This window comes from Suillus fuscotomentosus (assembly GCF_016647785.1).
Source record: "Suillus fuscotomentosus strain FC203 chromosome Unknown F5891scaffold_80, whole genome shotgun sequence".
NCBI classification, from domain to species: Eukaryota; Fungi; Basidiomycota; class Agaricomycetes; order Boletales; family Suillaceae; genus Suillus; species Suillus fuscotomentosus.
Genome location: NW_024539592.1, coordinates 8,450 through 32,864, shown reverse-complemented (window position 1 = coordinate 32,864; position 24,415 = coordinate 8,450). Strand labels below are relative to the sequence as shown.

Sequence of the window (24,415 nt, the reverse complement as noted above, 5' to 3'; positions counted from 1 at the left end):
GTAGCAGTGGCCATTGCAGCTAATTGAGGTGGAATTGCTGTGAAGGAGTCGACTACCTTCTCGAGTCATTCAATGGTTCCTACCAGATGGAAGGAGGTTATTTCTGCGATCTTCTTGGCTTTCAATTCGTAATCGGCGAGTCCGAGTAGGATAGCAATTGCTCTTAGCATGTCTCATTGCAATTGGGTGAATCCTGGAGTGTTAATGGTGAATTCGAAGAGTGCGTTCGTCAGGTCTTCTATGGAGGCACCTGCTGCTGGGATCAGCATGCCTTTACTGACTAGTTCGGCTCTCGCTGTTGCTGCATCTGTTACTTTCAAGGGGGTGGTTGGATTACTTATTAGTTCGGGAATTGATCTATTCGAAGGTCTAAGGAGCATGTTTTCTTTGTTTCTTGAGCTTGTCCGCGCAGTGATGGAGTCTACTTGGACGTCCACTGGCATCTTATGCAGCGAGTTTTTTTATGAGAAGTATTAAAAGTGAGGCTAGTAGGGACTATGTATCAAAGGGAACTGTTTTGAGTAAGGAGTATTGGCGCCTAGAGGCGTCGAGTGCGCTGGTGAGCGCGATGTTGGAAGTTTTGCTTTCCGGGGTCCTAGTCGGGGTGCCACTTGGTGCTGGTCCAAGGGGCGATTATCCACAGATATTCCACTATGAGGCGCAGCTTTCCCGCGCAACACGCGCCATTCCCGCGCTTCACGATGTATGCGCGCGCGTTCCCGTGCTTGAGCACTCTATAGCGCCAGCCATCCAGAAGCATCCATCCACTGTCCACCAAGCCCTCTAGTGCGTATATTTCCATTTCTTTTATTAGCATATCATTCCACCTTTATTTTTATAATGGACCCTTACTTATATATATCTTTACATACCTACTCGGTAGCGCTTCAGCTCTGCATGACCGCGCTTAGGCGCGCTATATAAGCGCCAGCAGTACATACTACGAGAGGGAGTTTTTTTCACTTACTTTTCACTGACTTTCCCTTTAACTTACTAGTTACCACCCACCATTTTACTTAGCAGAACATAGTAGAAGTCTATTTGTCTACACTTCGCATCTCTCTTCTCTTATATTGCATCATATTAGCACTTGAGTCTAACTTCTCTATTATTTCTGCATACGCGCGCACTTTCCCGCGCTTCGCGCTAATACACGCGCGCGTTCCCGCGCCTTGCGTGCACCTGTGCTTTCTCATGCTTCGCTTCAGTGCACACTTCTAGATCCTTGCTGCACTTGCTTCCCCTTAAGGGTCGAACACGCTTGCCACCTCAAGCATAGCAGACTAGGCAACGCATGACCTACAACATTTTTTAGATACAGTTAGGAGCTTCATTTGTTCCTCTCTGTATTGTTGTTTCTACACCGGTAAGCCACCATGATGGAGGTAGATGAAAACTATTCATACTCACCCACCAGTCACTGACTATTTCCTGGCATGTAGTGCCAGGATACACTGTCATAATTATGCATAACCAAGGCTAGTAACAGATACTGCCATTATGCATGGTTGATGCTAATCCCTCGATTGTCGATGCCTTTATGCATAATGGTGTCGAGTGCCTTCCACTGGTTATCTGCGCCTAAATCTGGCCATCCAAATCGTAAATCTACTGCTTCATATCCATTCCTGGCTTCCCTCTCTGCTTCTTGCTCAATTGAGCCTTGCTGGATCTTTATCTAGATCTTGCCAAAGGATATTTCACTAAGTCCTTCAATTGAGCGTGATTTCTACTAAGTCCCCTAGTGATACACTTATATATAGTCACTATAGCATAGTCTTTCTTGATCAAGCACAATTTTTACCAAGTCCTCACTTCTATAGTCACTAGTGTAGTCTTTTGGTGTTCGTTGCGGCAATTGTTGCTTGTAATATATCTCGCATGTCTGTTTTACATGTTTTGCATTGCCTGATTTATTCCTTACATGACGAACAAGTTAACAGTTGAAAAAAGCATGTTCACAATGTTATCTATTAAGTACATGCATTCAAGAAAGATTAAGGTATATACGTGTTCTGCCAAGAAAACGATTCCACCAATTGCGATGCAACTATGTTGCTTTCCTGCATGCAATACATGAGCTGGGGCAAAGGTAGAAAAAAGACACTTAGTACTTTTTCTTAGGACGCTCACTCTGGGGCTTGGTATGTTGTGGATGCTTGAGATTTTGGCCAATGTTGTTGGCCTGCGTCAATCGAGTAGTCTCCATTTGAACACATCCAGTTTTCCTGACAGGCTGGGTGCTGTTCGAGTCGTTGGGTGTTTCTGAGTCTGCGGGGACCTGTTGCACGTGCTTGCCTCTGGTAGGACGGCCCTTGGGTTTGGAAGAGGTAATGATATTGTTCGAGTTGACTCGAGTTGCTTCTACTTCTACTACTGCAGTGGCATCAGGCGTTCCCATACCCAAGGTATCTAACACTTTGATACTTGCATCTACAGAGTTGTTTTCTGCAATGTCTACAAGGTTAGGGAGACTCTGTCCAGACACCGCAGTGCCACCGTGACTGACTAGCACATCAATTGTGGTAGATAAAACGGGAGCTGAAGTGGAAGAATCAGGTGTTGGTATGGGGGCTGGGAGTGTAGGGAAGGTAAACATGGGTGGGGTGAAGAAGGGTGCCAGAGAGTCAGAGGGAGGAGTTGATAATGCGAAGCTAGTAGCAAAGAGCTGTGGGTAAAGGTGCAAAGAGGTGGGCAAAATCGATGGTGAGTCTAAACAAGCAGATAGACTTGATGATGGCATTGATACGTTCATAGTGCTGGCCTCAGAGGGGTTCTGGAAGCCCGGTATTCCAAAGTCCCCTGATCCGCTGAAATCATATCCATTGTCCCAGGAAATAAGCTCATCTGGATGCTGAGTTGGGTACCAATTAGTAGCAGGAGGTGGATGCATGTTTCCAATGTCAGGGATAGGTGTTTGAGCAGTACCAGGAAGCAGGTGTGGTGGACCTGTTAATGCCAAGGTTGATGGAAGGTTTTGGGTGGCATTAGAAGACTGCGACTCCCCAGCCACTGGGTTGGCTTCAGTTCCAAGAGTCGATGAGGGGGTTGGGAGGACATAGTCAATTGCACATGTCTTCCTGATGTGTTCCGCTTCATTGTGTAAGTCCACGTATAAGGGAAAAGCAGCTTGGTGACTTATGAAAAAGACTCAAAATGAAGGCAACATATGGCTTGAGGTGCTTATCATCAAAATCGGGAGTGGCCTGCTTCCAGTTCTGCCCGTACTTGTTGGTTCCTGTATGGTAACTTTGAAATTTCAGTAGGTAGTATGTGTGGTGCAAAACTGTGTTCACCTCATGACATTGATATCGCTATCATACTGAGGGTCAGGTCCAGCACCCAGAATAGTCCAGTGGAAGCCAGTCATCTCATGGACGGCTTGCAAGAAGTGTGCGATGGGACCAGTGCATTCTTCCAGTGTCCTATTTGGTAACTATGAGCCAAACACTTCTCAAAGTAGATGAAGCCAATGAACTTAGCTAGTTCTGCGTTTGTCCGCTCTCGCTGTAGAGACTCATGCCTCTCATTGCTTGATATGGCAGTTTTCACTAGGGAGTACATTGCACAAACTTGCAGGATCATTCTGTGTGCTATCCGCAGCTATCCCTATATGAGGCGCAGCTTTCCCGCACAATGTGCGCCATGCGCACACACTTCCCGTGCTTCACGATGTATATGCACACGCGCATTCCCGTGCTTGAGCGCCCTATAGCGCCAGCCATCCAGAAGCATCCATCCACTCTCCACCAAGCTCTCTAGTGCGTATATTTCCATTTCTCTTATTAGCATATCATTCCACCTTTATTTTTATCATGGACCCTTACTTATATATATCTTTACATACTAGACCTTACTCAGTAGCGCTTCAGCTCTGCATGACAGAGCTTAGGTACCGTATATAAGCGCCAGCATTACTTTACCAACTCCTCACTTACCACTTTGACTTGACTTCACCCAACTTTACCTACTACTTACTACCTAGAAAGTTGCAGTAGAAATCTATTCCTTGACACTTTGCACTCTCATCTCTTGTCTTACATTATATCATCACTTAAGCTTAGTCTCTCTCATTTCTGCATACCTGCGTGCACTTTCCTGCACTTCGCACATCACGCGTGCGTGTTCCCGTGCCTTTGTGCCTTGCGTGCACCTGCGCTTTCTCGCGCTTCGCTTTAGCGCACACTTCTATATCCTTGCTGCACTCACTTCCCCTTTAGGGTCCAATGCACTTGTCTTCTCAAGTATAGCAGACTAGGCAATGCACGACCTACAACATTTACAGATACAGTCAGGAGCCTCGTTCGCACCTTGCAGTATTGTTGTTTCTACATCGCACTCTTGGCTTGAGCAGTTCACTAGCTTTTGTCTCATGTTCTTCCTGCACTTTTGCCAAGCATAATGCTTTCATCTCAGGATGTGCACCCTCGTATGCCTCTTTTGTAAGCTTTTTTAAAGTGTTAAGCCTTTCGCCCTTTGTAACAATGGAGCCTGAAGCAATAGCCTCCTCCAGCTGATCTCGGACATCGGTCGCGAAACCTGTTTTGGAAAAGATTTCGGCAGCGCTGTGAACCTGAGTCCCCTTCACTTTGTTTCCCATCATCTTATGAGTTGATTTTGTAATTTGATTGACTGAGGCGCTGTAGAAACAACAATACTGTGAGGCGCAAACAAGGCTCCTGGCTGTATCTGTAAATGTTTTAGGTCGTGCATTGCCTAGTCTGCTATACTTGAGACAGCAAGTGCGTTTGACCCTAAAGGGGAAGCGAGTGCAGCAAAGATCTAGAGGTACGCGCTGTAGAGAATCATGCCTCTCATGGCGTGATATGGCAGTTTCCACTAAGGGAGTATACAGCACCAACTCGCAGCACCACTCTGTGTACTGTCCACAGCAATTCCTATATGAGGCGCAGCTTCCCCGCGCAACGCGCACCATGCGCACACCATTCCCGCGCTTGCGCGCCCTATAGCGCCAGCCATCCAGATGTATCCATCCACTGTCCACCAAGCTCCCTAGTGCATATATTTCCATTTCCTTTATTAGCATAGTATTCCACCTTTATTTTTATCATGGACTCTCACCCATATATATCCTTACATACCTACTCGGTAACGCTTCGGCTCCGCATGACCGCGCTTAGGCGCGCTATATAAGCGCCAGCAGTACATACTATTACTCACTTACTTTTCACCTTACCTTACTTTACCTCCCATTTACCTATTACTACTTACTTACTACTTAGCAGAACATAGTAGATCTCTATTCCTTTACATCTCGCACTCACATCTCTTATCTTGCATTATATCATCACTTAAGCTTAGTCTCTATCATTTCCGCATACGCGCGCGCGCTTTCCCGCGCTTCGCGCTAATACGCGCGCGTGTTCCCACGCTTCGCTTCAGCGCACACTTCTAGATCCTTGCTGCACTTGCTTCCCCTAGGGTTGAACGCACTTGTCTCCTCAGGTAACGCAGACTAGGCAATGCGCGACCTTACAACATTTTTAGATACAGTTAGGAGCATCTTTTGTTCCTCTCTGTATTGTTGTTTCTACAGTGCTGAAGCGAGGCACGAGAAAGCGCAGGTGTGTGCAAGGCATGGGAACACGCACGTGTATGCGGAAACAATAGAGAGGTTAGACTTAAGTGATAATATGATGCAAGATAAGAGAAGAGAGGTGCAAAGTGTAGACAAATAGATTTCTACTATGTTCTTCTAGGTAGATAGTGGGTGGAAAGTAAAGTAAAGTGGAAAGTCCAGTGAAAAAAAGTGTCAAGTAGTATCTACTGCTGGCGCTTATATAGTGCGCCTAAGCGCTGTAATGCAGAGCCGAAGTGCTACCAAGTAAGGTATGTAAAGATATATATATAAGTAAGGGTCCATGATAAAAATAAGGTGGAACAATATACAAATGAGAGAAATGGAAATATATGCACTAGAGAACTTGGAGGACAGTGGATGGATGCATCTGGATGGCTGGCGCTATAGGGCACTCAAGTGCAGGAACGCGCACATGCATATACATCGTGAAGCGTGGGAAGGGTGCGCGGGAAAGCTGCGCCTCATATAGGGATAGCTGCAGGTAGCGCACAGAGTGACACTACAAGTTCGTGCTATGTACTCCCTAGTGAGAACTGTCATATCAGACCATGAGATGCACAAGTCTCTACAGCGCTGTAGAAACAACAATACTGAGAGGAACAAATGAGGCTCCTGACTGTATCTGTAAATAGTTGTAAGGTCGCGCGTTGCCTAGTCTGCGATACTTGAGATGGCAAGTGCGTTCGACCCTAAAGGGGAAGTGAGTACAGCAAAGATCTAGGGGTATGCGCAGGACCGCGAAGCGCGAGAAAGCGCAGGTGCGCGCAAGGTACGAAGGCGCGGGAACGCGCGCGCGTATTAGCGCGAAGCGCGGGAAAGCGCGCGCGCGTAAGCGGAAATAAGAGAGACTAAACTTATGCAATAATATGATGCAATAATAGAAAAGAGAGATGCAAAGTGTAGACAAATAGACTTCTACTATGTACTGCTAAGTAAATAGTGGGTGATAACTAGTAAGTTAAAGGGAAAAAGTAAGTAGTGAATGGTGAGTAATAGTATGTACTGCTGGCGCTTATATAGCGCGCCTAAGCGCGGTCATGCGGAGCCGAAGCGCTACCGAGTAGGTATGTAAATATATATATGAGTGAGAAAACATGATAAAAATAAAGATGGAACACTATGCTAATAAAGGAAATAGAAATATACGCACTAGGGAGCTTGGTGGACAGTGGATAGATGCATCTGGATGGCTGGCGCCATAGGGCGCGCAAGCGCGGGAATGGTGCGCGCATGGCGCGTGTTGCGCGGGAAAGCTGCGCGTCATATAGGATTAGCTGTGGATAGCACACCGGATGGTGCTGCAAGTTTGTGCTAAGTACTCCTTAGTGAAAAGTGCCATATCATGCCATGAGAGGCATGATTCTCTACAGTGCGTCCACTACATTGCGATCTATAATTGAACCAGGTCCTGATTTGCTGTTCTTGAACTTGAATATATGATACAATTATGCATATGAATTTGCTACTCGCACCTGACATCTTTTATCTATAGCTGTCCCCAATAGTGTATTTTGTTCCTCTGTTAGAAACCCATGCATTGACGTGTCTGGAAATACATAATTGATTGAGGGCTATCTTTCAAACAAAGTGAGATAAACCCCCAGCCAGAAGGCCGACACAGTCCCTTGGGCCTGCACTTTCAGGAAATCACTATATAAACCTTGCAAGTATAACTTTTGCTCGGCAGATGTCCATTGAGATCCAGGCATCTGATGGTAGCCGCTGGCATTCCTTTATCAGTGACATGTCATAAGATGGGAACATACTACTTACTGATAGCAGCCTGACCTGATTGGTGTTTTTTCCGTAATGTGGGCTTTGACAGGAATAATGGACATAAGGTTCTGCAACGGTTACTAATTATCGGAGCCTGAACTCATTATCCCACCAAGTTCTGATTACCATAGTAGCATTGAAAAACTGAACCATGTATCATTACCGCAGCTATATGTACACAATACACTGGACACTTGAATTTCTAACTGGAAGAAGTCCAAAACAAAAATATATATATGTACAAGCAGGTGGTTGAGATCACCATCAAATTTTAATGCCTTTCTGGTACATAAACTCTCCCATTGAGTGGGCCAATGCAAGCTCTGTCAGTCCATCAAATGTCAAAATACATAGGATATCCTCTAGATATGCAAGAATAGTCCTGAGAAAATGAGACACAGAGTCAGCCGCTCGCCACTCAGGTGAAATTCCACAGAAATTAAGAATCTGGTCTTGAATGGGAATGATGTGATTCAGTAAGCCCTGAACTGTGGCCATTGGTGTTTCAAGGATGGTGACATCACCTTTAGCGCTGCTATTCAAGGTCTTAATGTACTCTTGGAAGACACCTTGAACGAAGGCACAAGGATCATCTGTCAATGCCAACATTTCATCCTTGATGATCTTGAGAGCGAACAAATATTGTGTGAGATCGGATCTGTTGAATATAAGCATCCTATGTTCCTATTTATATAAAAAGGGACATACAGGTCAACATCATCAGAAGAATTCTCTTCATCAGGTTCAGACTCGGACTCAGAGTCCTCATCACTGGTAGAGCCATGCAGGCCTTTAGAAATAGCTTTCAAGATCATTTGTGATTCCTTCATGTCACGCTTGGGACTGTGAAGATCCCTCCGTCTTTTGAGAATAAGTTCTCTGTTTCTTTTGGGACAAGCCTGTGAGTCAGGAACGATTGGAAACAATTCATATAAGATATGACATACTTGGCATAATGACATTGGCACTTTTCATGAGCAGCGGCTAATTTTGCCTTGGGAGTTTTATGAATGATGGGATGGGCCATAATGCCTTGACTGTGGTTGGTAGTACTGCGGTATACTATAGTTATTGAGTTGGTTGAAAAGAAGGAAGAAAAACTACTGCCAATAGAACCAGTATCCAGTCGGACCAAAACCCATGCTCAAGCACTGCTATTATAATACTAATTGTCCTAGTCATTCAACAGAATCAACACTATGGTGGACAACGGCAAGCGTAAACGTGAACATAACAAACTCACAAAAGCATGGTATGACCTTAACCAAGCGCATCACGCTGTACAGGACACTGCTCGCCAATGAGCTTGACAATTATGACTAGATAAGCAGATAGACGGTACTCAACTTCTTCACCACAAAGTTCAGTCCCACACAATCACAGGACCTGGTCGTCTCACAATGCAAATTGATTATATGTGCTTGCAAACAAGTCATAGCATCACTACTGGCCTCCAACTTGAAGTTTCTTCACAAACCCAACCTGTAGAACCCAAATTCAATGTTGATGATGACTTCAATGCTGCATATACTATCTATGATGACCACATCGCTGATACAACTTGTGAACCCACAAAGTGAAAACGCACAGCTGGTGTAAGCTGCCCCATATACTACTGTTCAATGGTTATTGTACTGACACCACTTGTCAGGATAATCCTCTTTTACTTTGGGTTCCAGAACGCGAAAACTTTCTTCTCGAACTTCTCCGGTTGGATGGACATGGCAATTACATTTTCGATCAAATCTGCAAGGGCCGCGATGGATGCCAGGAATATCCAGACTACCGATGTTGGGATTGTTTTGGCACAGCTTTGTATTGCAAAGGATGCACATTGGTGAGACATCAGGAAAGTCCATTACATAGACTTCAGGTTGGTTTCTTTGTTCAAATTTGTGAATTTGTCACTTAAATAAACTCACTCTAGCACTGGATTGATGAGCACTTCGAGAACACTAGCCTCAAATCCCTCAGTCTCAGAATTCAGCTTAGCCATCATGTGGGAGAACACTGTTACAACCCAGTGTCAACAGCATTTCATAATGACTTTGTTGTTCTCGATACCAATGGCGTACATTCAGTTGCAGTGGACTTCTGTGGATGCGAGACAGCTCAATCACTAACAACTCAGCTCCTCTGTGTCCAGTGGTTTCCAGCAACATCCCTTAATCCTAAAACTGCTGGAACTTTTCGGCTCCTTTACCACTTCCATATTCTCACATTTGAATCAAAGGCATTGGCCTTTGAATGCTGGCAAACACTGTCACGGCTATCTGATAACTCTGGCGTCAATCATCCCAAGGTAAGTGAGCATTTATTTCAGTGGAGGCTGAAAAACTCACACACATTCAGGATCGCTATGAAGCACTGCTTCAAATGATCAAAGAATGGTGGAACTTGACACTGCTCAAACGATTTGGTTGTGGGCATGATATTGGAGGTATTGATGCCACTCAACCTGGTTCTTGTGCTGTCCTCTGCCCTGCTTGTCCCCAGCCCAGCAAAAATTTACCGCAGGGCTGGGAGGATACAACTCCTGAAAAAAGGTTCGTTGAATTAACCTCATTGTATGCTGTTTGACTTAGTTCTGTGCCAATAGGTGGCTTTATGGAATTTTTGTGGCAATCGATGCGAACTTTTGCTTAGCGCGGAAGAACATTTCCTCTTACACAGTTGATCCAGGTCTGAGCAATGGATGGTCATACTTCATGGAAGAGAAGAGATACAAGACCTTCCTTAATGAAGTCAGCAAGCAGCCGCAGGAGGTGTTTACCAGTTTCTTTGGAATCAGAGTCAATGTAGATGCTAATTTTTGAAGTAGAAAAGTACATGTATAAATCACAATGCTGTGAACCTAGCAGAGATGAAGAACTCCCGTGGTCTTGCAGCAACGGGTGCCAGAACAGTTGATTGTGCGTGTTGAAGGTACAACAATTCAGATGGGGAGTCTGAACAATGTTGGGTCTTGCAGAACCTAGCTGCTATTTGACCCTAAAGGGTTTCTGGACCAGGCTCAAGGCTCAGAGGAGAGGAAATATTGTGAAAACTTGCTGATCTCTCAGACTCATACTGGTAACTGGTGAAAAGATAACTTGATTATGTAAGCTACAAAAGTGCCAACATAAGGTAAGGTAAAAACAGTCTCTACCAGCCCAGCCAGAAATGAATCCCTACAGCGTCATAACTTTAAACGACCATGCGCCGTTGGAGACCTTCAGAAGGGGGAAAAGTGCGTATTTATGGCCCTTTGCTCCAATTTTGTCTTACATGGCATTCACAGATACATGAATATGGATTATCTATTTTGCTCCACCATGCAGTATGCAAAGGATCTCCTCGTTTCAATGTATCATACGACATCGCCTGCCAGTGGAGTAAGAATCTCCAAGAATGAATGCTCAAGTACCCTAATCATATTCACTTCAAATGCTCCGACAAATCTATCACATTTCTTGTCCCCAAGTTCCATCTTCCAGCACATATCTTGGCATGTCAGATTACTTATTCACACAATCTCATCAGAGGTATGGGACATACCGAAGCTGAGGCTCCTGAGCGAGGCTGGGCTAACATCAACCCTGTGGCTACACATGAAATGGGACTGGGCTCTCGGTGTGATACTCTTGATGATCACTTTGGCGACTTCAATTGGAAGAAACTTACCAATCTGGGTGAGTTGTCTTTAGGTTACCACCAGTTGTGAATGCCATTTGACAATGGTGGTGATTTAGGTGTCAGTCTTTTGCGAAAACTCAAGGTCACTATACCCGAATGTGACCAGCACCACCACAATTTTCTCGAGTTTGACAACACTCGCATTGAAGAAAGACCAGAGGAGGTGTCACGATGGAAAATTGCTATCGAAGAGTGGGAAGCGGACATGTCCATGACAAATCCCTTTGGTGCAACTACAACAAGTGAGTCAATGTTTCAATACCAGGCACTATTTGACTGACGATTATCATGTAGCTATGACACAGGCATCTGTAAGGCTGAGTCTCTCCCAGAATGAGGCTGAAGACCTCGAGTGTGGCGTCGATCATTCTCTTCATAGTGAGATATCGCCTACTGTTCTTATTTCAATGGGCATCGGAATAGAGGAAGAGCAGTAAGTTCAAATTGTTCTTGATTTGTCAAACATGTAGGATTAACTTTGGAATTTAGACACAGGCTCAGATGGGACATTTCAGCCCTCAGTGCTCATTCAATCGATGTAACAGGGAGGACTGCAAGGGGAACCAAGGCCAAACCTCTATAGTGGGAGGCTATGGCTCTATCTATGGAGGACAGACTACGACATGCACGAGGACTACCGACTACAAGCCAGGACTCCTGCTACTGTGCTAGGACTCCTGCCACTCCTGACCTGCTGCGCCAGAGCGCCCTGCTACATCGACCTTCAGCGTTCAAAGATACAGGATCGGATGAACACTCTGCAGCGCAAGGTTGACCAATGGTGTCAAGTCCAGCTCTTATATATATGCCCTTGGTATCACGCATTCGAACTACCTGCAATTCTAATTCAAGAGCCTTTGAGGAAAAGGCACATGAGATCAATCTACTCCTTCCCTCCAAGTTGAAGGAGCACACCCTGGATGCAGTATGCAATGAACGGCTCTGCCGTTTTGAATGGGAACTGCATCGAGGACAATCCTTCAATGCACTTGACGACCTCGGCCACCATCTCCTCTTATGTACTCACCTGTATAAATTCAAGGACACAAATATTTGTGGCCAATGAGCCAACATGTGTGCTTCCGCCGTAATTGGAAAGGTTGAATGCAATGTCATAGAGGCTGCAGACAGATATCGCAGGGTGAGGAACACCCTCAAAAATCTGCATGAGACGCTTGGAGAACATGACTGGCAGGAGGTTTTTCCGATACTTTGAGCAAGCACATGTCCATAGCATGTCAGAAGGTGAGGCAGGACAATCAGAGGGCAATCGGATGCTCTCATGGATCTGGAAGATGCATGGTGTTTCTGCTGCGGGAGAGGTTCTCACAGATGGTGAGCAGTTTTCACTTTGTCAGGATTCATATGATTTTGAAATTATCCTGCAGCATTACAAATTGAATGGTGTAAAGCAAGGGCACACGCAAATTGCTGGATGGAGGAGGTCCAACTTCTGCTAGAGGAAATGCGGTATGTCAGGGAATTTTTGTCTTGGCATGCTACATGGTGGGATGAACAGGCAGACCAGAGAGTTGAATTGCCTGCTGCTGAAGCAGAAGGCATCAAAGGGTACGCGAGATGGCAAGCAGTTCTTCGGAGGAACACTTGGGATGCGTTCATGGAAATGTGGAGTGGGTTTGTGGTCACCCCCATCACCCCCAGCACTGCAGCAGCAACAGAAATCAGTGCCTTACCTATGTCATCGCCAGTATAGCTGCTCACACCACCGCTAGATAATTTGTATATAAATGTGTTTTTTTTTTAAATATCTATCTATGGATATGTCAGACTAGATTTAGGCATCTGAATGAAGGGACCATCAATGGAAGAAAAGAAGCATACACATGTCATCGAGATCACAGATCTGGCTTTGGACTGCATGGTGACAGTGCTGAGGCTGGGCCTGATCACAGATTTAACTTTGGACTGTGACAGGGTGGAGGTTGGGCTGGAGGCCATTATGCATAATGTCGTGAGATAACCAACATCTATGCATAACCATCACACCTGTAGTCCACCATGGTTACACATAACCCTGCCACGAACAGGTGGTAGTGCCAGGGCAGCAAACTTGATGGTGGTTGCAGAAGGTGGGACATTTACTTTCATCACTAACCACTGGTGTGGACACTGACAACTTAAAAGCAGTAACAATGATGAGGATGAAGGGGAGACACATTATCTGTGAGATGTGATATGAGACTTCCAAAACAAAGCTGAAGGGGATGATAGGAAGACAGCTTGCTTTTATATCCTGCCAGTGGATAATCTTTTGTGCATCCAAAATGCTCCTTCAGACAGATGTCATTTGCATTGCCAGCAGATCTTAGGTTTGATTTGCTCTATCCTTAACAATATCTTGACGTCAGAATACTAGGAAATGCCGATGATATGTAATTCCAACCCATTGTTGCATACAGCCTGTGACAGGTGACACGACAATCCCTGGGAGTGGGCTCAGGAGTCTCATGGATACTGACATTAAACTGGATACCAGGAGATCAATACTGAGATCTTGATATTCCAACTGTGTCGTCATTGCTTGTTGTCATATCTCATATATTCACACTTCTCTTCCAGACTTTGGACCCTTAGATCTGATCCGGTCTGATGCATAGATCTGCTTCTGATCCGATTTACGATAAGCTTCTTAATTTATTTCCTGTTCATATAACATTAAACACAGCCTATTCAGTATTTCCTCTTCCTGGTATCTCGGTTATACTTATTACCAGTGTAGAAACAACAATACTGTGAGGTGTGAATGAGGCTCCTGACTGTATCTATAAATGTTGTAAGGTTGTGTGTTGCCTAGTCTGCTATACTTGAGACAACAAGTGTGTTTGACCCTAAAGGGGAAGCAAGTGCAGCAAGGATCTAGAAGTATGCGCTGAAGCGAAGCATGAGAAAGCGCAGGTGCACGCAAGGCACGGGAAAGTGCGCGTGTATTATGTGAAGCGTGGGAAAGTGCGCGCAGGTATGTGGAAATGAGAGAGACTAAGCTTAAGTGATGATATGATGCAAGATAAGAGATGTGAGAGTGCGAGATGTAAAGGAATAGATTTCTACTGTGACTTTCTAGGTAGTAAGTGGCAAGTAAAGTTGGGTCAACCAAAAGGTAAGTAATAGTATGTACTGCTGGCGCTTATATATGGTACCTAAGTGCTGTCATGCGGAGCCGAAGCACTACCGAGTAAGGTATGTAAAGATATATGTAAGTAAGGGTCCATGATAAAAATATAGGTGGAACGATATGCAAATAAGGGAATTGGAAATATACACACTAGAGAGCTTGGTGGACAGTGGATGGATGCATCTAGATGGCTGGCACTATAGGGCACTTAAGCACAGGAAAGCGCACTGTAGGTACAACAATTCAGATGGGGAGTCTGAACAATGTTGGGTCTTGCAGAACCTAGCTGCTATTTGACCCTAAAGGGTTTCTGGACCAGGCTCAAGGCTCAGAGGAGAGGAAATATCATGAAAACTTGCTGAGTACTCTGACTCATACTAGTAACTGGTGAAAAGATAACTTGCTTATGTAAGCTACAAAAGTGCCAACATAGGGTAAGGTAAAAACAGTCTCTACCAGCCCAGCCAGAAATGAATCCTTACAGTGCATGCATATACATTGCAAAGCATGGGAAGAGTGCACATTGCGCAGGAAAGCTGCACCCCATATAGGGATAGCTGTGGATAGCACACAGAGTGATACTACAAGCTCATGCCATGTACTCCCTAGGGAAAAGTCCCATATCAGACCAATCAACAAGTATGTTGTAGAGTTCCAATGGCTAGCTTCCCAAGTCCAAGGTTGGGGTGACAGAGCTTTGCGCCATTAGTTCTACAATTGACTTCCGGACTTAACATCCAAGCTCAGAAAAGACGGTAAACTCACCTCCAAGGAATGCCAGAGGTGCATGAAAAAGAAGCTCTGCCTTTTCTGCGGCGGACATGGTCATACTGCCCGGGAATGCCTAAAATCCACTTCCCATGTAGCCAAAGGTTGTGCTAGCATGGTGACTCCAGAAGCCAAACCAGAGGTCTTGGAAGAGACAAAAAATTAGTCTGTGACCCTCTTGACTCTGCGCGGGATGAGGGTTGCATTGACTCAACCCATGCAATGGAGCTATGCCTCAATGCTATATCCTTTTCTGATCCAAACTCTTTATTACCATATGTCTCTATTTCTACATTTCCCGATATCTCTCTGTCGCTGGCTCTTGTAGATTGTGGTTCCTCCCATTGTTTTATAGAAAGCAAACTAATCCGAGAAAATAACATTCCGACGTATGCAATTCCTCTGCTTCCGCTCCATCTGTTTGATGGTACTTCTAATGCCACTTTTACCGAGGCAGTATATTTACCGATCCGGTGTAGAAACTACAATACAGCAAGGCGCGAATGAGGCTCCAGACTGTATCTATAAATGTTGTAAGGTCGCGCATTGCCTAGTCTGCTATACTTGAGATGACAAGTGCATTCGACCCTAAAGGAGAAGCGAGTGCAGCAAGGATCTAGAGGTATGCGCTGAAAGCACTACTGGTTGGCCAATGTGAAGTGTAAGAAAGCGCAGGTGCGCCTAAGCGCTGTCATGTGGAGCTGAAGTGCTACCAAGTAAGGTATGTAAAGATATATGTAAGTAAGGGTCCATGATAAAAATAAAAGTGGAACGATATGCAAATAAGGGCAAATGGAAATATATGCACTAGAGAGCTTGGTGGACAGTGGATGGATGCTTCTGGATGGCTGGTGATATAGGGGCACTCAAGCATGGGAAGTGTGCACGTATGGCGCACATTGTGCGGGAGAGCTGCACCTTGTATAGGAATAGCTGTGGATAGCACACAGAGTGATGCTACAAGTTTGTGCCATGTACTCCCTAGTGAAAACTGCTATATCACATCATGAGAGGCATGAGTCTCTACACTGGTTTCTGACCGGCATGGTTACCTCCAAAACATTTTATGTTGCTCCATTTGACTCATCCTGTTCCATTGTTCTAGGATATAGCTGGCTCACCTAACACAATCTGTTGATTGACTGGGTAAAGGGCAGCATCAATTTCCATCTGATTCTTCATGGAGTGCCTTCACCCCCTCCGACCCCATTTCTGCCGGCTCCGGCAGAAATCCCTTCCATAACCCTGCTGAGTCCCTCCGCTGATAATGCTGTTCCCAATATTTCCCTAATCAATGCAGTTGCCTTTAGCCAGGCCTGTAAGTTAGAGGGATCGGTCCAGTTCAGTATCTTTGTTTGTGTTTCTGGTGTCAATCTCCGTTCCACTATGCTCTCCTCCAAACCTATCTGGAATCCCTTCAGAATATCGCAAGTATACGGATGTCTTTGATAAAGGCAAAGCTGGACAGCTCCCTCCCCATTGCCCCTATGATCTAAAGACCGATTTGGAAGGAGTGGCTCCGCCCCTTGGTACCATCCATTCCCTTTCTCTGGTTGAGCTTGTAGCTCTTCACAAATTCCTTGATGAGAATATTGCGACTGGACTTCTCCATTCCTCATCCTCTCTGCACGGAGCCCCTGTCCTGTTCGACAAGAAGAAGGACAGCTCCCTACATCTCTGTGTAGATTTCCGAGGACTCAATAAAATCACAAAGAAAGACCGCTATCCACTTCCCCTCATTTCTGACCTTCTCGATTCTCCAAGCTGCACTAAAGTTTACACTAAAATCAACCTCCAGTCTGCTTACCATCTAGTCCAGATGGCGGAAGGAGACAAGTGGAAAATTGCTTTCCAGATGCACTATGGCTCGTATGAATGGTTGGTTATGCCTGAGGGTCTCACCAATGCTCTGGTGGCTTTCCAGCACTTTGTCAATATCATCTTCACCGATATGCTTGACATCTGCATTATTGTGTACCTCGACGACATCCTCATTTATTCCACAGACCTTGCATCCCATAAATAACATGTCCTTGAAGTTCTCCGACACCTCCAGAAGCATTGGCTATATGCTAAACTGGAAAAGTGCGAATTCCATTCCGACTAGGTCAAATACCTTGGTTACCTCCTATCTCTGGCCAGCCTTACCATGTCTTTGGACAAAGTACAGACTATCTGTGACTGGCTGGAACCCTGGAAGGTTAAGGATATTCAGTCGTTCCTCGGATTCGCTAATTTCTATTGTTGCTTCATCTTTAACTACTCAGATATTGTAGTTCTGCTTATGCAGCTCACTCACAAGGATGCTCCCTGGAATTTCTCCGAGGATTGCTGGAAATCTTTTGATAATCTCAAGAAAGCCTTCACTACCACTCCGGTGCTTACACACTGGATGCCAGATGTTCCTATCATTATTGAGACAGATGCTTTTGATTATGCTATTGCTGGAATACTTTCTATAGTATGTCCAGACCAGGAGCTCTGCCCAGTTGCTTTTTACTCCTGGACCCTTTCAGCTCTGGAGCTCAACTATGACACCCATGATAAGGAACTTCTAGCTATCTATGAAGCTTTCCGGTCCTGGCGACACTACCTTGAAGGCTCTGCTGAGCCAATAGACATTGTCACAGACCACAAGAACCTTGAGTACTTCACTACCACAAAACTCCTCACCTACCATCAGGCCCGCTGGTCAGAGTACCTTCATCAGTTTAACCTCATTATCCGGTTCTGACCTGGAAAACTCAGAGCAAAGCCCGACTGCCTAACTAGATGTTGGGATGTCTACCCCAAAGAGGGGGATAAGGACTACGCTCAAGTTAATCCACACAACCTCCGGCCAATATTTACCACAGAACAGCTCGCTTCATCCCTCCGGGCATCACACTTAGCAATTCTGGTGCTCCAGGTGGCTGTACTGATGGATGTCGAGCAGCTTCATAAGGACATTCTGTCTGCCCTCCCTAATGACCCTATCACTTCCAGTCATCTTCCGGTATAGAGACTTGTGCCTCTCATTGCGTGATATTGCAGTTTTCACTAGGGAGTACATTGCACAAACTTGCAGCATCACTTTGTGTGCTATCTGCAGCTATTCCTATATGAGGCACAGCTTTCCCATGCAATGAGCGCCATGCACGCACACTTCCCGCGCTTCACAATGTATATGCATGTGCACTTTTCCACACTTGAGTGCCCTATAGTGCCAGCCATCCAGATGCATCCATCCACTGTCCACCAAGCTCTCTAGTACATATATTTCCATTTCCCTTATTTGCATATCATTCCACCTTTATTTTTTATCTTGGACCCTTACTTACATACCTGGCTCAGTAGCGCTTTGGCTCTGCATGACAGCGCTTAGACGCCATATATAAGCGCCAGCAGTACATACTATTAGAGACTTTTGGTTGACTTAACTTTCCATCCACTATCTACCTAGCAGAACATAGTAGAAATCTATTTTGTTTACACCTCGCATCTCACTTCTCTTGTCTTGCATCTAATCATCACTTAAGCAAACTCACTCTTACACTCTCTCATTTCCGCATACATGTGCACACTTTCCCATGCTTCATGCAGCACATGCACGCACCTGCGCTTTCTTGTGCTTCGCATTGGCCACCTAGTAGTGCCTTCAATGCCTACTTCTAGATCCTCACTGCACTCACTTCCCCTTTAGGGTCAAATGCACTTGTCATCTCAAGTATAGCAGACTAGGCAACACACAACCTTACAACAATTATAGATACAGTCTGGAGCATTGTTCGCACCTCACTGTATTGTTGTTTCTATACCGGATCTGTCAGACCCGAGATGGACAGTGGACAACAGTGGTTTCCTCCATTGCGACAACTGTATCTACATTCCAGAATCCAATGACCTCCATCTCCGAGTGCTCCAGAATATGCATGACCACCCACTATCCTGACACTTCAGTCAGAACCAGACCCTGGAAGTTATCTGTCAGGAATATACCTGGCCTGGAATCTGCACATATGTCAAGGACTATGTTAAGTCCTGTATGACCTGCACCCGAGCCAAAGTTCCGAGACACAAATCATATGGATTGTTGAAACAACTCCCCATCCCCAAAAAACCATGGAATTCTATATCCATGGACTTCCTCAAACAATTCCCCAACTCCTCCGGCTTCACTGCCATCCTGGTAGTCATAGATTGACTATCCAAGCAATCCATATTCATTCCGACCTACAACACCATCACCTCTCCAGACCTCACCTGGTTATTCCTCCTCCATATGTTTTCCAAGCACAGAGTTCCATCTCATGTTACTTCTGATCACGGAACAGAATTTGTTTCCCACTTCTTCCGGTTGCTCAGAAAAGCATTAGATATGGTCCTCCATTTCACCTCCGGATATCATCCAGAAGGTGACGGACAAACCGAGCAAGCTAACCAAACCCTAGAACAATACCTCTGGATCTACTGCAACTATCAGCAGGATAATTGGTTGGAACTGTTACCCTTGGCTGAGTTTGCATACAACAACACTCCGAGTGCTACCACCAGAGTTTTATCATTCTTTGCCAATAAGGGTTATCACCCGAACATTTCAATACATCTGGAGCATGATCTCTCATCCACCTGTGCCTGGAATCATGCTATAGATCTAGATGAGCTTCATCAATTCCTCCAAGAGGAAATGTCCCATGCCCAAGCACAATATCAAGGACCTGTGGACACAGAGTTCAATATATGACCAAGGTCTTGATGCAAACTTGGAAGGATAAGTATAAGAACACTCTAATTCTTTCTATAGGTCTTGACTTGGTTGAAGAAGAAGAAGAGCAGATTACACATCAAACTTTCAATTTTGATCCTAATGACCTGGAGAATGAGAAAAAATACAAATTCATCAAGGCTGATATTGTGCCTTGAGGATTCACTTTTGAATGGGTTCATTGCAAGTGCATACAACTAGTCTTGGCTAAGCAGTTAATATGACAGAATCTGAATCTGTCTGCGTGGGTTCAAAACCTGCTAAAGATGAAATTGTTAAGTGATCACCAGAGTCAAAATCTGTGTCTCTTGGACTGTGCAGGTTTGAAACCTGTCAATGATAAATTTTATTTTCTGTAAAAACACACCTGGTTTTCTGAGAAACTCATCTTAAATGATCTTAGCCATGTCATTGCCATGACTCTGGTCTGCGCGCTTTTTGAACTCTACACACTCTGAAGGTCTGTATTTTTCAATCCTAAATCCCTCTGAGTATTAGCTGCTTCTTTTGAACTCATAGTTGCTGCATCAAAATCAGCCAATATTTCTATATCTATTTCTCTTAAACCGAGCAGGCTTAAAACCTGTATAATAACATGGTTTTTCTTTTGCCATTAAAACTTGCCTTGAATGCAAGCTCATGAGTCATTCCATCTCATCATTTTGTGTGGTGGTCAAATGCAGATAAATGTGTCTTGAGGGTTCACTTCTGATTGTGTTCATTGGAAGTGCATCTCACTGGTCTTAGCCAAGCAGTCGATATGACAGAATCTAAATCTGTCTGTGTGGGTTCAAAACCTACCAAAGATTGAATTTCCAAGTGATCGCCAGAGTCAAAATCTGTTTCTCTTTGAACTGTGCAGGTTTGAAACCTGCTGATGATAATATTTTTATCCTATGAAATCACACCTTGACAGTCCCTTGTAAACAGTTTTGTCAAAAACTCATCTTAAATGTTCTCAGCCATGTTATTGCCATAATAGATTCAAAATCTGATTATCCTGGACTAAGCAGGTTCGAAACTCATATAATTGCATTTTTTGTTGTTCATTGAAATATACCTCAAACATTCGCTCATTATAAACAGTCTTGGCCAAGTGGTTGTTACAACAGAATTAAAGTCTGTTTCTCTTGGACTGTGCATGCTTGAAAATATGCTGAGTGATACATGTTTTTGACCTGCTCAGTCCAGGAAAATCAGATTTTGACTTTGATAACTCCCGAACTAGGACTGATTGCCAACCTGTAGGCTTTGATTGAAACATATTTTGAATCTATTGTGGCAATGATATGGAAAAGAGCATTTATATCTAATTCATCTATTCAGCTGAGGGAAAACATTACAAGTGACAGGGAATAGTAGACTTGCCTTGCAGATTCACTTCTGAATGTTTTCTTTAAAAATGCTGCTAACTGTTCTTAGCCAAGCAGTTAAATACGACAGAATCCAAATCTGTCTGCGTGGGTTCAAAACCTGCTAAAGATGAAATTGTCGAGTGATCATCAGAGTCAAAATCTGTTTCTCTTGGACTGTGCAGGATCAAAATCTGCCAATGATAAATTTCATTTTTTATGAAACCACACCTTTACATATGCTCATGGTCGGTTTGCTTACAAGCTCGTCATGGACACCTTTCGACTGGCGTTGATACCATCCTTGAAGGTGAGTTTCAAGCCTGGATATTTCTTCTTCGAGGCATCAGTGCTTTGGGACACCGTTTTCGCCTCAACAGCTGTATAAATGTCAAAGGACTGGTGAGTCTTGCAACAGCATTCTATTGCATAAGGCTTACGCGTCTTTTCAGGGTTTGCAGTTGGCGCTGTCTTGGTCACTGGGCGCGGCTTAGGCTTTGGTCTGACAAAGTGTCCTGGGCCAGCACGTTGAGCCATCTGCTCGACAGCCATAGCATCTTCCGTTGCAGCAACCTTCTTTTGAGCATTTTCCAAGGCGGTTGCCTTGGCTAATTTCTCTGCTGATGCCTTTTTCTTTTCAGCTGCAATTACATCCTTTGGGCATGCTACGCAACTCGCTTCAAGAACTATCTGTCCAGGATGTTTGTTCACATTCCCTGGGCACGTTGCAGGTCGAGGCATGTTGAGATCTAGGACGAGCTGTTGGAGGAATGCTGGTGGCGAGGTGTTGAAAGAATATGGACCCTAGCAAAAGGTCACCGGTAACGAACGGGTGAAGTTATATTTTTTTTCAATTGAGCATGTCATAATTTCTGATTCACACACTTAGTATTAGTCTAGTCTCCATTCTACGTATTCTGCTCCCTGGTATCCATCTTGCTACTGTCCAACATGGCCCCAGCTGTCACCAGGTTTGTTTGTCGGTTTCCGAACTGCAATCAGGTCTTCAAAAACAAGTCTGGCCTCACTCAACACACACATGCAAGGCACGGCACCCCACAAATACAAAACCTCAATCGCACAGCTCCGCTCGCAGGTCCTGGATTCATACCTCCACAGAGTCGTTCTCCCACTCCAGCAGGTGTTATCAATGAGAATTTCTATCAAGACCCGGCGTGCGACCAAGATTTTGTACCAGAGGAAGGTACTTGGGTGGATATGGGGCGCTTATTCCGTACTTTCCATCCGCACCTCACAGGTGGGCGTTTTTTAAGGAGTTCATCTTACTGTTACTGAATTTTTGTCTTAGGACTCAAGCGTGATGCTAATGGGGCATTTATTGACCAGGATGCACCCCCACCACCTCATATGGATGCCCTCCCAACCGATTGGATGCCTTATGACAATTGTGCTGAATTTGAGACGGCAGAATTCTTATTCATGCGCAATCAAATGTCTGCAAAGCAGATTGATACACTTCTCGACTTGTGGGCCGTGACTCTCATTAAGCACAACAATGCCCCCCAATTTGCAAACCATAGGGACATGTACGCTACAATTGATGCAACACCACTCGGCGATACCCCTTGGAAGAGCTTTACATTGTGCTACAACGGAGCCAAACCCAAACAAGATGTACCGCTGTGGATGGATGGACAATATGATGTGTGGTATAGAGATCCATTGGAAATGATGTGCAGCATTTTGGCAAACTGTGCTTTTGATGGAGGAATCAAGTATTCACCCTACCACGATTATACTACCGAGGACAAACAATATTGGAAGAACTTTATGTCTGGTGACTGGGCATGGAAACAGGCAGTACGCCTTTTTCATATTTACATTTTTGGCATACTAACAATCATCTCAAGGATGATATTGCTCGAAATGAGGAGAATCATGGTTCGACATTTGTACCATTGATTATTGGCAGTGATAAGACTGTTGTTTCTGTCACTACTGGTCAGACCAAATACCACCCACTCTATCTCTCAATCAGGAACCTTCACAATAGCGTACAACAGGCACATCGCAATGGTGTTGTCCTCATTGGATTTCTTGCGATACCGAAATGTAAGTACTTGTTATTCTCAATGCATCACTGTATCATAACCTTCATTTGTCTAGCTACGAAGGAACATAATGATGACATCAAATACAGAAATTTTCGACGGCGGCTGTTCCAGCGCTCCCTTGCAAAGATTTTCGAGTCTGTGAAACCTTTCATGGAAAATTTTGATGTCACAAGCTTTCCAGATGGCCACTATCGATGCACAGTGTACGGCTTGGGCCCTTACATTGCGGACTATCCAGAACAGATACTTCTCTCTGGCGTCGTGCAGAACTGGTGTCCACGGTGCATCATCAAACTTTGTTTTGCCTTTTAATGACTTATTTATTATCAAAATAGCTGTCTAGGACATAGGAAGGACCTTGACGGCTCTCAACCGTGTCTCCATTGACGCGAAGCACATACCGAGTTGCTCATCAAACAACTCACATACAAACAGGCTTGGGATGAGTATGGCATCATTGCCGATCTTGTTCTAAGTTGCTCGCTGAAACTCGCTAGGTCCAATCTCACCTTTTTACTTTTCTAGCCATTTACAAATGACTTTCCTCGAGCGGACATCCACGAGCTCCTATCTCTGGAGCAAAAGTGGCTCTTTGCCCTCTTCAAGAAGCCCAGTAATCCCACTCCCGCTCCTGCTCCTGCTCCCTCTCTCGCCTTTGTTTTGTCTTCTCTCGCCTTCATTTTGTCTGCTCTCGCCATCCTTTCATCTGCCAATGCCTCCGCTTCTTCTGTCAATGCCTCAGCTCTGATTGTGGCCTCCGCCCGGACAGTCACATCTCCCCACTTGCGCGTCTTCTGTTGCACTTGCACGCGAGATTTTGGAGCCATGCGGTGTAGAAACAACTATCCAGATGGTGGTATTCTGAACTATGTGTTGGGTCTGCTTGTAGTGACAAGTGCATTCGACCCTAAAGGGGAAGCAAGTGCAGCAGAGATCTAGGGGTTGGTGCAAAGAGGTGCCGTTCGTCGGCCGACATAGAGTGCGGGAAAGCGCGAGAATGAAGCGCTTAGGGCAGCCGATGTGCGGGAAAAGCGCAAGGTGGGTTTACAAGCAGAGGTTCGTAATAGACGTTAAGGATGTTCTTATTGCCAATAGGTACTGACTATGGCATGTGACGGATGAGCTTTTACACTGATAGTGAGGTGCAGGGAGCTTCTATATGATTCGATGATGTAAAATATGAACTACAGGCACTTATATATGTCTAAAAATGCGCCCCTGAAGCGGAGCCGAAGCGAGTAGGTAAGGTATGTAATAAGGGTCCATGACATGAGAATTGAGCAATCATTA

General features: G+C 44.8%; 5 protein-coding genes across 5 annotated transcripts; 2 read left to right on the top strand and 3 right to left on the bottom strand.

The window, feature by feature from the left end:
• Positions 1-2,107: 2,107 nt before the first annotated feature.
• Positions 2,108-3,564, bottom strand: F5891DRAFT_1195238 (uncharacterized protein; the record flags this gene model as incomplete). Its single annotated transcript, XM_041368090.1, has 4 exons — positions 2,108-3,093; positions 3,152-3,249; positions 3,297-3,425; positions 3,479-3,564. The coding sequence occupies 4 exons, from the start codon at positions 3,562-3,564 to the stop codon at positions 2,108-2,110; spliced, it is 1,299 nt and encodes a 432-aa protein (XP_041219977.1).
• A 4,078-nt stretch (positions 3,565-7,642) lies between these two features.
• F5891DRAFT_1195237 (uncharacterized protein) lies at positions 7,643-8,405 on the bottom strand (the record flags this gene model as incomplete). Its single annotated transcript, XM_041368089.1, has 3 exons — positions 7,643-8,036; positions 8,087-8,257; positions 8,326-8,405. The coding sequence occupies 3 exons, from the start codon at positions 8,403-8,405 to the stop codon at positions 7,643-7,645; spliced, it is 645 nt and encodes a 214-aa protein (XP_041219976.1).
• Positions 8,406-8,917: 512 nt separating this feature from the next.
• Positions 8,918-12,985, top strand: F5891DRAFT_1130931 (uncharacterized protein; the record flags this gene model as incomplete). The annotated part of the gene is given in 16 exon segments (XM_041364593.1): positions 8,918-8,954; positions 9,058-9,251; positions 9,306-9,680; positions 9,731-9,924; positions 9,978-10,143; positions 10,200-10,290; positions 10,535-10,607; positions 10,659-10,716; positions 10,782-11,049; positions 11,110-11,295; positions 11,348-11,486; positions 11,843-12,072; positions 12,121-12,251; positions 12,271-12,355; positions 12,442-12,688; positions 12,847-12,985. The coding sequence occupies 16 exon segments, from the start codon at positions 8,918-8,920 to the stop codon at positions 12,983-12,985; spliced, it is 2,613 nt and encodes an 870-aa protein (XP_041219975.1).
• Positions 12,986-20,894: 7,909 nt separating this feature from the next.
• Positions 20,895-21,791, bottom strand: F5891DRAFT_985020 (uncharacterized protein; the record flags this gene model as incomplete). Its single annotated transcript, XM_041377535.1, has 4 exons — positions 20,895-20,971; positions 21,112-21,227; positions 21,313-21,430; positions 21,491-21,791. The coding sequence occupies 4 exons, from the start codon at positions 21,789-21,791 to the stop codon at positions 20,895-20,897; spliced, it is 612 nt and encodes a 203-aa protein (XP_041219974.1).
• A 558-nt stretch (positions 21,792-22,349) lies between these two features.
• On the top strand, positions 22,350-23,698 carry F5891DRAFT_931937 (uncharacterized protein; the record flags this gene model as incomplete). Its single annotated transcript, XM_041373976.1, has 5 exons — positions 22,350-22,871; positions 22,922-23,123; positions 23,178-23,423; positions 23,520-23,593; positions 23,651-23,698. Coding segments are annotated over 5 exons (1,092 nt in total), but the record flags the coding sequence as incomplete, so codon positions are not given.
• Positions 23,699-24,415: the final 717 nt, after the last annotated feature.